The following is a 14,544-nucleotide window of genomic DNA, read 5'->3' as shown; positions in this document are numbered from 1 at the left end:
ATAAGCCAGAGAGGGTAGGGAGGGGGAATGACAAACATGAGAGTCTGATTTCAGGCTGCTCAGACCACCCCGCCCCTCAGTATGTGATTCTTACCACTGTTACTTGTTGAACTGGAAAGAATAGACCCCATGGTCTGAGGGAGCATCCACCGTCACTTGATTTTGCTGGCTGCCGCTCTCCTGTACCACAGCCAAGGCAGGAGAGTCACCTTGTGCATCCTTTCCTCACCTCCCACTGAAGCAGCCTAGCTAAGTTGCATGTCCTCCCCAACCAACCCATTCCCACACGCCTGTGTGAGTGCACATACATACATACACACACACACACACACACTCAGAGCATCACTTCCCCAACGTTTAGAGCAACCCATCCTCTTCCCAGGACACACGAGTCGATACAAGCCAGCATCCTGGGATTAACTACCATCTGCCAAATGAGAGGAAGGGCCTCATTCAAAGATACAAACTAAGTCTTTCCTTCCTACATTCTTCACATCCCTACCAGCTATTTGTGAACACAGAATCAGCATCACTGTGAGAGGAAGATTTTGATCAGGGGAAAATCTGCCTCTGTTCATTTTCCAATCTTCAATCCAAAGAGGTTATAAAGCTCTTACCTCAACTGAAACACTGGAAGAAGGCACAGGGGTGTACTGGGAGATGTACGCTCCTTGCATAGCTGCAGCTGTTGGCATATACTGGAATGAGATACATCAATAGGCTTAGAGCAGTGATTCTTGGCTACATTTAAAGCACCTGGGGAGCTGTAAAAACTACCAGTGCCTATTGTTCCGTCCCCAGAGATTCTAATTTAATTGTCCTAATTGTGCTTTTTAAAAGCACTTCAGGTGACTCTAAAGTACACTGGCTTAGAGAGGCTTCTACGTACATGACTACCTTTTCCTCCTCTTTCCTGTCTTCTGCTTTTTCTCAACGCCTTCTCTGCTTTAAGCCCTCCTGAACAAATCAGAATGCGTCCGACCTACAAGAAAACTAATGAGCTTCACCCTTTCTTCCTGTTACTACTTTGATAAAGACTTCTAGGAAAGTGTATGAACTAGATAAACTAATATGTAGGTAGAAACACCATTTATTTAGTTGCATGAGTAGGAATCAGTTAAAATGAATGAGCTAAACAGCAGAATGGCTGTATTCCTAGCTCACGGATTATTATCTTTTTAGTTTATCGCCTTTTCTGAGTGTGCCCTCGATGACACTGAAGTGATTCCCATCCTTATTCAAGAGTATTTAAACCTAAGAGTATTACATAGGTATTCTTTGCTTGGTAGGAGTTTATAATAAAAAAATATCCTGCTTTACTGTGCCCGTGCTGCTGAGCGAGAGGTGGCCCAGTTGCTGGGTAAGAGGTCCCATCATGGAGGCAGGCTGGAGAGAAATAGGATGATCCATTCCTGGTGTCAGAACTGAACCCTAGAAGCAGCAACAAAGGACAGGGTTAGGTGGCAGCATCCTATGAGGCTGCCTGAAGCGGTGATTCATGGCTACCAGAACCACTGAAGACAGACATTTAAAAATCCTGGGAAATGATAGGTGAGCAACGACCCAGCTATGTAGCAGGAACAGGCACTGCCCATCAATCTGGAGGGATCCTTGTCTAAGAATAGCAAACTCACAGAATTTAAGGTCAAACACCTGGGTTACACAAGAGACTGAGCCAGAACTCACACCCTTATCTCATTTCATCAAATCCCACTGTTTTTCTTTACATCAAATTGCCTCTTTGGCTTTTGCCCACTTCTGAACACTCACTGAAGGCTGCATGAGGTATGACTGGTGGTGCATCCAAGACAGGTTAGGTACTTGTAGAGGAGATGTCTGAGTTACTCTCTAATGCAAGCGAAAATAAACAAACAACAATGTTAATTGCCTAGAGACTATTATTTCGCCCAATGATCTGATAATGTTCAGCAAAACCCACATAAGGTTGGAGTGTGCTCCCCCCTCAGAAACTGTAAATATTAAGAATAAACTGTTTAAAAAATATTAACAACTCTTACACTTCAAGTAATCCAATTTTAAACTGGGCTACAAATTTGAGTAGATATTTCTCTAAGATGATACACAAATGGCCAACATGCACATGAAACAGGTTCAACAACATTAGTCACTAGGGAAATGTAAATCAAAGCCACAATGAGATACCGCTTCAGGATGGCTATAATTAAAAAAGGACACAATAACAAATGTTATACACTGCAGGTGGGGATGTAAAATGGTACAGGGGCTTTGGAAAACTGTTTAGCAGTTCCTCAAAAAGTTAAACATAGAGTTACTATGTAACCCAGCAATTTCACTCCTAGGTATATACCCTGGAGAAATGAAAACATATGTCCACACAAAACTGTGCACAATAGTTCAGAGCAGCATTATTCATAATAGCCAAAAGGTGGAAACAACTCAAATGGCCATCAACTGATAACTGGATAACAAAATGTGGCATATCCATAAAATGGAATGTGATTCAGTCATAAAAAAGAATGAAGTACTGATACATGCTACACATGAATAAACTTTGAAAACATGCTAAGTGAAAGAAGCCAGACACAAAAGACATATACTGTATGCTTCCATTTATATGCAATGTTCAGAACAGGCAAATCTATAGACGTAGGAAGTATATTGGTCATTGCCACGGGCAGGGGTAAGGGCAAATGGGGAATAAATACTAATGGGTACACAGTTTCTTTCTGAGGTGATGAAAGTGTTCTGGAATTAGATAATGGGGACAGTTGCATAATTCTATAAATATACTAAAAAATACTGACTTGTACACTTTAAGAGGATGAATTTTATCGTCTGTAAATTATATCTGAATTTTAAGATTAAAAAAAGCAACGAGAAGCTAGAAATGCATCTTGATAGACAAGTAGGTTTATTCCACAAATATAAGGATTGTTCAAGATCAGAAGCTCTACAAACATAAGTCAAAATTGAAGAAAAAAAGCCATAGTGTAATATTAGATGCTGAAAAGACATTTTAGAAAATTCAGCAGCCATTTACTTTTTAAAAAATCACAAAGTAGGGAATTCCCTGGCGGTCCAGTGGTTATGACTCAGCGCTTTCACTGCCGCGGCCCGGGTTCAATCCCTGATCGGGGAGCTAAGATCACACAAGCCCCGAGATGCGACCAGAAAATAAATTTTAAAAAATACCACAGGGCTTCCCTGGTGGCACAGTGGTTGAGAGTCCGCCTGCCGATGCAGGGGACACGGGTTCGTGCCCCGGTCTGGGAAGGTCCCACATGCCGCGGAGCGGCTGGGCCCGTGAGCCATGGCCGCTGAGCCTGCGCGTCTGGAGCCTGTGCTCCGCAACGGGAGAGGCCACGACAGTGAGAGGCCCGCGTACCGTAAAAAAAAAAACCAAAAAAAACCACAAAGTAAAATAGAGACTAGAAAGAAACTACTTACATATATTAAAGGCTATTACCAAAAACTATCTGCAAACCTTAACCCAAACAGAGAAATATTAAAACCACTGCAATTATAGTAGCCCATTAGGTAGTGGGGTCAAATAAATACAACTGGATAAGAACACAGTTGGCATAAAATTGAAAAGAAGGAGAGAACTATTGTTTTGCATCAATGATATAACTGTATACCTAGAAAACCTAAGAGATTTAAGTAAAAAAAAAAAACTAGTAGTAATAAGAGGATTTGGTAAGTGAACAGTATACAAGATAGATGAACATAAATTAGTAACTTCTCAGTGTATCAGTAAGCATCTAAAAATGCTTATAAAAATTACAGAACACTTAGAAGTATATTTAACAAGAAAAACATAAGACCTACATAAATAAAACTAAGATCTTATTGAAGGACATAAAACTTTGAGAACATGAAAAGAAATACCATATTTTAGGTGAAAAGACTTAGTACTTTTTAAGAAGTCAATCCTCTTTAATATATAGATCTAATGTAATTCCAATTAAAATCCTCCCTCACAGATTTTTAAAAATTAGATAAAATGATCATAAACTTATACAGAAGAAGAAATGCCAAAACATAGCAAAGAAAAGTATGAAAGAGTGGAGAAGGTTTTGTCTTATCAAATATTAGAACATACTATGAAAGCCACTGTAATCAAATCAATACATTATTGAAATAGGAACAGACACAATGATCACTGGAAGAGAATAAAGGATACAGAAAAAGATTCCAGTGTTTACTATATGACAAAGGTGGCATTTCAATTCAGTGGGAAAAGGATGGATTATTTAATAATTTGGTGCTAGGATAACTGGTGAACATTTTGAAGGAAATACAATAGAACCCCTATCTTATGTCATATACAAAAATAAATTCCTGGTTATTATACATTTAAATGTAAAACAATGAAATACATCTTGGGGACCATATGTACAATATAGGGACTGGGAAGACCTTTTAAATTAAGACAAGAAATGCAAAAGCTGTAAGTAAAAAAGCAGACATATTTAACTATACACAAATTTTAAAGCTTTTGTACGGCAAAAACTAGTGATTCCCAAAGTATGGTCCCCGGATCAGCAGCAGAAGCAGGAGCAGCATCTGGGAACTTGTTAGAAATACAAATTCTTGCCTCTCACCCTAGACTTGCTGAATCAGAAATTCTTGCTGTGGTACCCAGTAACCTAGGTTTAATAAGTGATTCTGATGCACAGCTGAAGTTTGAGGACCATAAAGTCAACAGAAAACAATTAAATTTTGAAAAAAAAACTTGTAACAAAGATAACATTCAGAAGATTAGTACTTATAATATTGACAGTTTTTTTTTTTTTTTTGGCTGCCCCGTGTGGCTTGTGGGATCTTAGTTCCCCGACCAGGGATCAAACCCATGCCCCCTGCTTTGGGAGCACAGAATCTTAACCACTGGACCACCAGGGAAGTCCCAATAATACTGATAGTTTTTATAAGTTGATGGGAAAAGAACAAATAGTCAAACAGGAAAAAGGACCAAGTATATGAAGAGCAAATAAAAATATGACCAAAAAAATGCTTAAACTCAGCTGCAGTCAGGGAAGTGCAAATTAAAGTAACAATGTACTTTACATGTATCAGGATTGAAAAAAATTTTTAAAGAGCAATGTCACCTCTGGCTGGAGGGAAATGGGTACTCTCATATGTTGCCAGTGGAATGTGAATTGGCAGTCTCTGTGGAAAGCAATCTGGTAACATCTATAAAACTGAAAGTCCGTGTATTATTCAACCTAACAACCTCACCCCTCGGACTCTAGCCCCCAGAAACAAAAGCACTCATATGTGAGGATACAGGCAAAAGGATGTTTACTAGAGCATTATTTGCACCAGATAAAAACTGAAATCCAAAGAATGCCTTTCACTGGGGTATAGTGGGAGAATTCTGGTATATGTGCAGCATAAAATATGTTACTATTAAAAAGGAAATAATTAGAACAGAGCTGCATAAGAACTACCTGGAGGGCTTGTTAAAACTCAGATTGGTAGGACCCGTCCCCAGAGTTCCTGTGAATCTAGGGTGGAGTCCAAGAACTTGTGTTTCTAAAAATCCCCAGGTAGTGCTGATATTGCTGGTCCAGGGACCACACTTTGAGAATCACTGGTTTAAATGAGAAGAGTAAAGTGTAAAAATATATATTTAATATGGAAAATTTTTGTAACATAAACAATGACTTCCAAAACCCTATACTTATGTGTATATGCAGATAAGAAAAAATATGGAAACTAGTAGGAAATTAACATGGGTTTGCTTGTGGGAGTGGTGGAGAGTAAAAGGATGCTTCTACAACAGTTCATATACATGTAGTGTGATCACATGTTATACTTTTATGTAAAACTATTTGTGTATAGTATGTATAAAGGAAAAAACAAAAGAACAACAAGTAGTTCCCAGTCTAAAACACAATGGTAGGGAAAACCACCACACCCTTTTCTGGGCATGAACGTACCTGATATGAAGACAACATACCTGATATGAAGACACAGGAGATGGAAGATACGGGGACAGTGCAGACTGAGCAAGCATCCTGTTGGGGGTGATGTTATAAGGAGCTGGGTAAAACCTGTAGGAAGGGACCTCATCAGTAAGGAGTCACAGGAAACTACAAGGCAAGGGCCCCCACTGATAGACACAGCCACTTCCCACTAACTACTCTTTTTTTTTTTAAATAAGCTTATTTAATTTTTGGCTGCGTTGGGTCTTTGTTGCTGTGTGCGGGCTCTAGCTGCTGCGAGCAGGGGCTACTCTTCGTTGCAGTGTGTGGGCTTCTCATTGTGGTGGCTTCTCTTTGTTGTGAAGCATGGGTCTGGTCATGTGGGCTTCAGTAGTTGTGGCACGCAGACTCAGCAGTTGTGGCTCATGGGCGGTAGAGGGCAGGCTCAGTAGTTGTGGTGCATGGGCTTAGTTGCTCCGCAGCATATGGGATCTTCCCGGACCAGGGATCAAACCTGTGTCGCCTGCATTGGCAGGCGGATTCTTAACCACTGTGCCACCAGGGAAGTCCCACCACTGACTACTCTTTAAATATCAAGATGAAACATCCGAGTGCCTGGACACAGGCCGCTGTCATTTTCAGGTGGCCTGTTTATAGAAAACACCCTTACCCATTCTGAAGAGCTGTGGTGGGGTCATAGGTCAAGGCCATACCACCCTATAAAGAAAGAACACAGCACGCACATTGTGAGCCCTTAGTGAGAACAGGAACAGGACCAGAATTTCAAGGCTGAGGACGTATTTGGTTCAACTGATTAAAAATGAAGTCTGAACTAATCCCACTACAACTGTTCCAGGGTTTTTCTGGTTGTGCAGGATGCAAAATTCCATTCAAGATCCACACTGAAGAGCATGTTAAGCAGCCAGCATCTCTGTTACATACTGTAGCTCTCAAGTTTACCACAGAAATCAGGCCATGGAAATTTCCATTCCACTTTTCTTTTTTTTTTGGCCGCTTTGCTCGGCATGCAGGATGCACGGAGTCCCAACCACCAGACCGCCAGGGAAGCCCCATCCATTACATTTTAATGTCCTTAGTATTCCTGTCTCCTAGAGGGCCTCTTACCATGTCTCCATTCCTTGGCCAGGCCCGTCCATTCTGCACAAATTTTCCTTGGTTCTGTCGTTTCTTTGGACCCCCATCAGCAAATTTGCAAAGCAAGGGATCAGATGGGGCTGCCAAGAGAGAAAGCAGACAGGCAGCTGAGTCCCACCTCACTTAGTCCACTCACTCATGCAAAAATCCTCCAGAATGTTCACAGGAAGTCATAACCTGTGGCCCTCTCAGCCTGATTCCCAGATGCCTCACCTGGTACTCCAGGGGGTGTCTTAATATATTTTCCATTAAAGTGGGTGATGATGGCTTCACACTTCTCTGTGGACTCCATCCTAAGGAGCACAAGAGGAGTTAGGGTCTACCTTCTCCAGGATCTGTACTCTCCTTATATTCGAAGAGAAAGCTCTAAGTTCCCAGCCCCACAAATGCTCCAAAAGTTGTCGCTACAGAAATACAGAGTTTCCTCCACACAAAGTCAAGGTATCTTAAAGAGGCAACCCCAGCTTCTAATGAAGGTTTTCTCAACTGGCTCCTAAAAGGAATAATGGTGGTCTTCAAACCATGAATATTCCAAAGAAGACACTGATAGATGGGCCTAGTGTTGTGTCTGGGTCCCTAAATAAGAATACAATGCTGTTACCATTATTTTTTATTACAAAATTCCTAATGGAAATTGTTCCCTCACTTTTTTTTTTTTTTTTTTTTTTTGCCACGCTGTGCAGCTTGTGGAATCTTACTTCCCCAACCAGGGACTGAACCCAGACCACAGCAGTGAAAGTGCCAAGTCCTAACCACTGGACCACCAGGGGTTCCCCCTTCCCTCACTTTGATAAAACTGTACAAGCTAAGAATTTGCCAATATTTATTTTTTGCTTCTGGTTATAATTATCAAGGTCTAAATAGCTACTGATAACATCATTAAGATTTCATGAGTCGGGGCAGGGAGGGATAAATTAGGAGTTTGGGGTAAGCAGATACAAACTAATATATATAATACAGATAAACAACAATGTCCTACTGTATAGCACAGGGAACTATATTAAATATCCTGTGATAATTCATAATGGAAAAGAATGTGAAAAAGAATATATATGTATATGTATACATATATTATCTATATATACATATAAACACATATGTATACATATATATGAAAAAGGATACATATATAAATCACTTTGCTGTATACCAGAAACTAACACAATATTGTAATTCAACTATACTTCAATTTTTTTTGAAAAATGGGAGAAAAAAAAGATTTCATGAGTCTGTGGGAGGAAAGAGTATTAAGACAGGGTTTATGGTCCAGAGTGATAGAAAAAACGATGTTAGGAACTACTGAGTTAAAGTGTCTTGTTGGGGAAAGAGGACTGAGTAAAAATCAGAAAATCTAGATTCCAGCACCCGTTCACCGCTCAAAGTCTCTGTGAGTTAGAAAATGCACAAAAACCCTTCTGACTCATTCCTCATTTCTGCTTCAAATCTCCATCTACCTTATTACACAGGGCTGTATAGATCAAATGAGATAATGCATATAAATGTGTTTTAAAATGATAAAGATCTATATAATACAGGGTACAGTATCTTCCCCTCTTTCCATATTTAAAGTAAGTCTCAGTATATTTTCTATGCCAATAACAACTAAAGATATGAACCATTCCTATGAAGGCAGTTACTAAAAAAGGCCTCAAATGGAAACTTTTAGAGAAAATAACCTTAGGTGTCCTAGAGCAAAAAGTGTTGAGTTGGGTTACTCCTACTCCTTAGTCTTTCAAAAGGGTGAGCAGGCATGGAGGGTTTTAAGAGAATCACTTTCAGGACCTCAGCTTCCTCATAAACTCTTTCCTAAAACTGATGTGCCTGAGGGAGAGCTTGTGATCACTAATGATCAAGGCTGAAGTCCCCTCTTACAACCACTCTTCTCAATATACTTCGAACTCATCCCAAAGCTCAACACAAGGCATGGAGGACTAAGTTACAAATCTTTTTGTTAAGTCAGATGTTTCCAATTCTTCCTTCCCACAAGCTAGAGGACTCAACAAGTTGTCAACTGACACATAAAAAAGTCATTTTGGATGATAGATCACCCTGGTCTTGGCATATAATTCAGAAGGAATTCAAAGAATTCCTATTTTAGCAAAACTCTTTCCATTCCCATTTACTTATTTATGTGAACAAGGTTCCTCACCATGAAAACAAAACACAGGAACAGAGCTGGTACTAAACTCTGTCTTGTTACAGCAATAAACAATATTCACTGATGGCCACATGATCTAATTATACAAATCTAAAAGGAGCATTTCCAATAAAATTTACTTTAGATGAAACAATTTTGTATCAACATTTTAATATATTTATGTTGTTTGGGGCAACTGTGAACTAATTATAAAGATAATTTTCTTATGGATTAATGCATATAGACTCAGGGCCACAGGAAAAAAATTTATATACATATTTTCATTGCAGAGAAATGTAACAATGATCCATACAAAGACTTTCAACTATAAAAAAGTATTTTACACTAGAATACAATTCTGTAGGGAAATACAATGGAAATACAAGATCAAGAAGAAAAACAGAACACTATAAGAATGATGTAAGAGTTATGACTTTTAAAAAAATGCCCTAGGTATTTTTAAAATGATTTTGTGTATCAAATTGCTATGACATTTAGATCTCATTTAGATACATTTTTAAATGATATGACAGTTTTATTTAAAATGTCAATATTTATAAATTGCTGGAAATTATACTTTGCAAGAATCTAAATGTATGAAGAAAATCTGTAGGTATTAATGTAGAAACATGCAAGAGATTTCATAGTTTTTTAAGTTTTCAAAGCCATATTTCCCACACTGGGCTTTGAGGCGCCCTGGGCCATTGTGATGAGCTCACAGAGGCACAACAAGGGATATTTTAACTTTCTGAAGAAAATACAGCAATACCTATTGGATATCTACTGTAAAGACGACTAACTCTAAACAGTTCATCATTTCAACATTAGATCACCCTACAATCCTTTAGATAACATATTTTTGCAAAGCTGGTTTTTCAGTGGTTGCTATGACAAAAGCAAGTACCATAAGAAAACTAATGTGTAACAGGAAATGAGGGTGTAAGTGTCCAATCTGATTCCAAGGTTTGAGAAGTTGTGTAGTGTCCAACAGGCACACATTCACTAGAAAGTATAGTTATTTAAGAATGAAATAAAAATATTTTCTCTTTCAATGTATTTTTCAAATAACTACAAAGTTGTTAAGATATTTATTAAACACTTTTTGAATTGTCTAGACCATTTAATTACTTAATAAAGCAAATTGTTAAGTATTTCTTTTGTCTAGGGCTAAAAAATTATCGAGACAACTAAGGTGCCATGAACTGGAGCTTTTGCTTTGAGAGTATGGAGCAAAAACGTTTGATGATCACAAACCTTAGAAACTCCCCTTTAGTTATACTTGGGATTGCCAGCAGGTGGTGCCACCAAGATTGAGTTGGCTAGGGAAAAGGTCCTATTCCTTGTTCTCAAGGTCTAAAACACTCTAGAGTAAAGGAATGTTCTTGGACCAGAGAAGATATTATAAAAGAAAAAGGGACTTTTAGATCACTTACTCCAATACTTTTCAAACTTTTTAGAAAGGCAACAGAATCTCCTTTCAAGCAAAATCTTAAATAAAAGCAGAACCATTTCCTAAGTGGGCTAGAAGAGGCTGAAGCCCTACAATAGTGACCCTAAGCTCGGAAGAAGGTACCCTGAAAAACTCTGCAGCTCTAGGGAACACCTTAAGAAAATCACTCATCTAAATCTCTACTTCACAGAGTAAACCAAGGCTCATAAAGATCTGATATCACATGGGCAGTTAGTCGCAGAGCTGGTTCTAGAATCTACGACTCTCAACAGATCTGAAAAGGTACCAAATCTTCCATTTCATCCTGCTGATCCTGAAGCCAGAAGGATAAGGGCTCTGCTCCTGTGAGACCTTTGGGCAAATCACTTCATATTGGGAATTTTGGTTTCCTTTTCTATAAAATGGAGAATTAATATTTATTTCACAGATTAAATAATAGGATGAGAAATACTCAGTAAACTATAAGAAGATATGGAATTATTTTATTCTGGTTAGGTCTGAATCAAAGAAACAAAGGCTAGAATAGCAGAAAGTAATGGGGAAAGGATAAAGATTTGGGAGAAAATAGGTTTGTGAGTATTGTGACCTAAAATTAAATGAACTTTTGATTTACTGTCAAGTACTTTCGACTAATCGTTTGGTCCTGGGGGGAGCAGGGCACAAACTTTCTGGTGACCTTCTAAGTGACATTCCTTATTAACCTCATCATTTCCCATTCTTGGCATCCCTCACCTTGCAAAGCCAACGCCTCTGCTGGTCCCACTGGTGTCTCGAAGGATTCTAGTGGAAATAACCTGGCCAAAGGGCTTCAGCATTCCCTCCAGTTCTTGCTCATCCATTGACAGTGGGAGGTTTGAGATGTATAAATTTGTGGGGTCCTGCTCCTGTTGCTATGGAAATAAAAGTGAAAAAATGAATTTCATATCTCTTAACCCTCTCCCACCCTCAGTGGGCAGCCACAAAATGACATCTCAGAAAAGAGAGAGCAGGGAGGCATGCACATAAACAAAGAGGATCTTAACGATTTGTAACACCTGGTCCCACTATCATGGGTCATGGGTTATAAACTGAGTCCGGGCCAAAAAACCCCACAGATTTAATATTTCTAGTACTGTACAAGCCCACAGTACAAGCCATCAATGAAGTTTTTGGCTGTCTCTTTAAGAACTAGGCAGAGCAGCGCTCTCCTCTCCTATCCAACAGCCCAACAGCCTGTCCCAGAGGCTGGATTCTCTTGGACTGCCTTTGCTTCCCGGGCTGCATTGTTCTGGGTAATCCCCCCACTCCGCTCTTCCAGCCACAGCAGACTCCTCTTAGTAGGAATGCCTGTACACTCCCTGATGGAGGGAAAGCAGGAGGAGAAGAGAAGGGAAAAGGGAAGCCAATGTGCTGGGGGTTGCACTAAGAGCCAGATGTATAGCTCACTGGGTCACCACGGAGCCCTGAAAGTTCTAGTCTCACAGGAAGTCTAAAGTCACTCTAATGTCAGAGGGCTTTTCTCAAGAAGAGGTGGGAGAGGGCCTCCCTGGTGGCGCAGTGGTTAAGAATCCGCCTGCCAACGCAGAGGACACAGGTTCGAGCCCTGGTCGGGGAAGATCCCACATGCCACAGAGCAACGAAGCCCGTGCGCCACAACTACTGAACCTGTGCTCTAGGGCCCGGAAGCCACAACTACTGAAGCCCGCGCGCCTAGAGCCCATGCTCCTCAACAAGAGAAGCCACTGAAATGAGTAGCTCATGCACCGCAACAAACAGTAGCCCCCGCTCAACACAACTAGAGAAAGCCCACGAAGCAACGAAGACCCAATGCAGCCATAACTAAATAACTATCTAAATAAATTAAAAAGCACTGCAGATAGCCCTTGCCCATCAACCGCATGGCTCTTAAACCTCTGGAAGCCTTTGGTGCTAACTACAACCCCTCAGAGGAATAGACATGGGGTAGCACCCTTACCTTTGCCATCTGTGCTTGCACACCACTGGCTTTCAGTGCTGTTACAGCTTTCTGTGCTGCTGAAGGACTGTCAAAGTCCACAAAGCCATAGCCTGGAACAGGGAAACAGCATCACTGGGAGGTGGGGGGTGTGAGGGAGGTAGGAGGCCCAGGCTTTTCAGGAAACAGAGGAGGAGTTACGATCCACGCAATAGAAGTGGTAGGGAGGAAGAGAAATGAAGAGGTTTCAGGTGGTTATCCACGTGCTCCTCAAACCCTGTGAGATTTGGTCTACTTTATAGCTAAGAATGCCAAGGGCAATGAGGTCTTTATGGTATCCTTGCCTTCCTCCCTCTCCCCTAAGAAATCCCAGGTTTCAAGAATTAGGCTCCTCTAATAATTCACAGCCCCCTCTATTTCCAAAAGAACCCCCTTCTCTTTTCTAGGCACACCTGCAGAAATGCTAGGCATGTAGGAAATACAGCCTCTCCACAGCAGATAATCAGCCACCTGCTGGAAGAAGCCCCTCCTCACCCCAATGTACAGCCCTTTCCCCTCCTTCCACTCTTCCATCCCCACCTAGAATTGCTCAAAACCCCAACAAACCCAACCCACCTCCACAAACAAAAGGCATTTACAATGCTTTGCTAAGTAGAAATAAACTCACCCATGAATGAATATCTACCATCCAATCCAGGGAAACATGACAGCCAAAGTAGGCCCAGGGGACTCAAAGGCACTCTGTGCAGGCTTCTAGCCTTGAGTCCCCAAAACAGCATTTTCAGCTCTAGCTATCTGGTCACAAAGAATCTAAATACCTACTAGTCTTTTAAGCCTGAAAACCCTGAAGACTCCTCCCTGGCACTGGAAACCAGGGACTTGCAGCAATAACGGGCAAAGGCAAGGGATGGCCTCACTTACAGCTGTTCTCCACCACCAAGAGCAGCTGTTCTCTTACCTTTGCATTTGTTTGTGGTCTTGTCCAGTATGGCCTTAGTGGAGACAATCTTGCCATATCTAAGGGAGAAGAAAATGCAAAGTGATAATCTGGGGACAGGGATTTAGACTAGGACAGAGATTGAGACATCTAGATGAATCCATGCCCTGTCTTCACTCCCACTAGGAAAACTGTCCCTACTCAAACCTTAGAACAAAGAAGAAATGAATTTAAAACGTCACACTTATCATATAAACCTATTCCCCAAAGGTACCTACAAGAAATAAGGTAACTGCAGTCCCTACACTATCAACACATTTCTCTCTTCTTCCCCAAATAAGACTCAGATACTAGTGAGAAAAAGACTACTGTCTTTTTTTGGGAAAGAAGCTTGGTGGTGTCCACATAGCAGTGTGTAAGGCCAGAGCTCTGGCTAGAATTCCTTGAGGACTAAAAATAATCCTTGATGTTATTTATCTTCCTTTGAAGAAACACCATTCCTCCCATGAAAAACTGTTTCTCTTCTCTGACACCCCACTCTTCACCCTTCTACTGGCCCCCTGAGTGAAGGTCAACTTGAGCCAAACTGCTTTTGTTCAAATCCTGGTTCTGCCACTTTATAGCTATGTGTGATCTTGGACAAATCATTTAACCTTTCTGTGCCTCAGTCTCACCATCTGTAAAATGGAGATAGGATTGTTGGAAATATGAAATGAGTGCATGAATATAAAGTACTAATGTCTATCAAATGGTAAACACCTGAACACTCTTAACTGCTATTATTATTATTATATGTTATATTATATTATTATTATATTCATGGGACCTCAACATTTAACCAAATGGCTCTTTCCTGCTTTAATCTCTGAGACTTCTATTTCTTTTCTTTTTTTTTGGCTGCGCCTCACAGCTTATGAGATTTTAGTTCCCCAACCAGGGATCAAACCCAGGGCCCCAGCAGTGAAAGCGCCGAGTCCTGACCACTGGACTGCCAAGGAATTCCCTGATTTCTATTTCTTATTG

The 14,544-nt window shown here is 40.5% G+C and overlaps 1 protein-coding gene across 7 annotated transcripts in view; it reads right to left on the bottom strand.

The window, feature by feature from the left end:
• RBMS2 (RNA binding motif single stranded interacting protein 2) overlaps nt 1–14,544 on the bottom strand; it is a 64,462-nt gene that overhangs the window by 8,391 nt on the left and 41,527 nt on the right. For 6 of the 7 annotated variants that reach the window (XM_029206675.1, XM_029206676.1, XM_029206673.1 and 3 more), the window contains 11 exons: nt 13,543–13,601; nt 12,606–12,697; nt 11,384–11,541; nt 7,278–7,357; nt 7,035–7,144; nt 6,580–6,626; nt 5,945–6,038; nt 1,771–1,848; nt 1,321–1,431; nt 618–698; nt 95–180 (listed from right to left, as the gene is read on the bottom strand). In XM_029206675.1, coding sequence (XP_029062508.1) covers nt 100–180; nt 618–698; nt 1,321–1,431; nt 1,771–1,848; nt 5,945–6,038; nt 6,580–6,626; nt 7,035–7,144; nt 7,278–7,357; nt 11,384–11,541; nt 12,606–12,697; nt 13,543–13,601 — 991 coding nt within the window. In that variant the 3' untranslated portion in view covers nt 95–99. The remainder of the gene's footprint in view (nt 1–94; nt 181–617; nt 699–1,320; nt 1,432–1,770; nt 1,849–5,944; nt 6,039–6,579; nt 6,627–7,034; nt 7,145–7,277; nt 7,358–11,383; nt 11,542–12,605; nt 12,698–13,542; nt 13,602–14,544) is intronic. The other variant, XM_029206677.1, reaches the window with a different exon arrangement.

Source organism: Monodon monoceros, unplaced genomic scaffold, assembly GCF_005190385.1.
Source record: "Monodon monoceros isolate NGI ecotype Baffin Bay Population unplaced genomic scaffold, NGI_Narwhal_1 Super_Scaffold_6, whole genome shotgun sequence".
NCBI classification, from domain to species: Eukaryota; Metazoa; Chordata; class Mammalia; order Artiodactyla; family Monodontidae; genus Monodon; species Monodon monoceros.
This window is presented reverse-complemented; position numbering and strand designations above follow the sequence as displayed.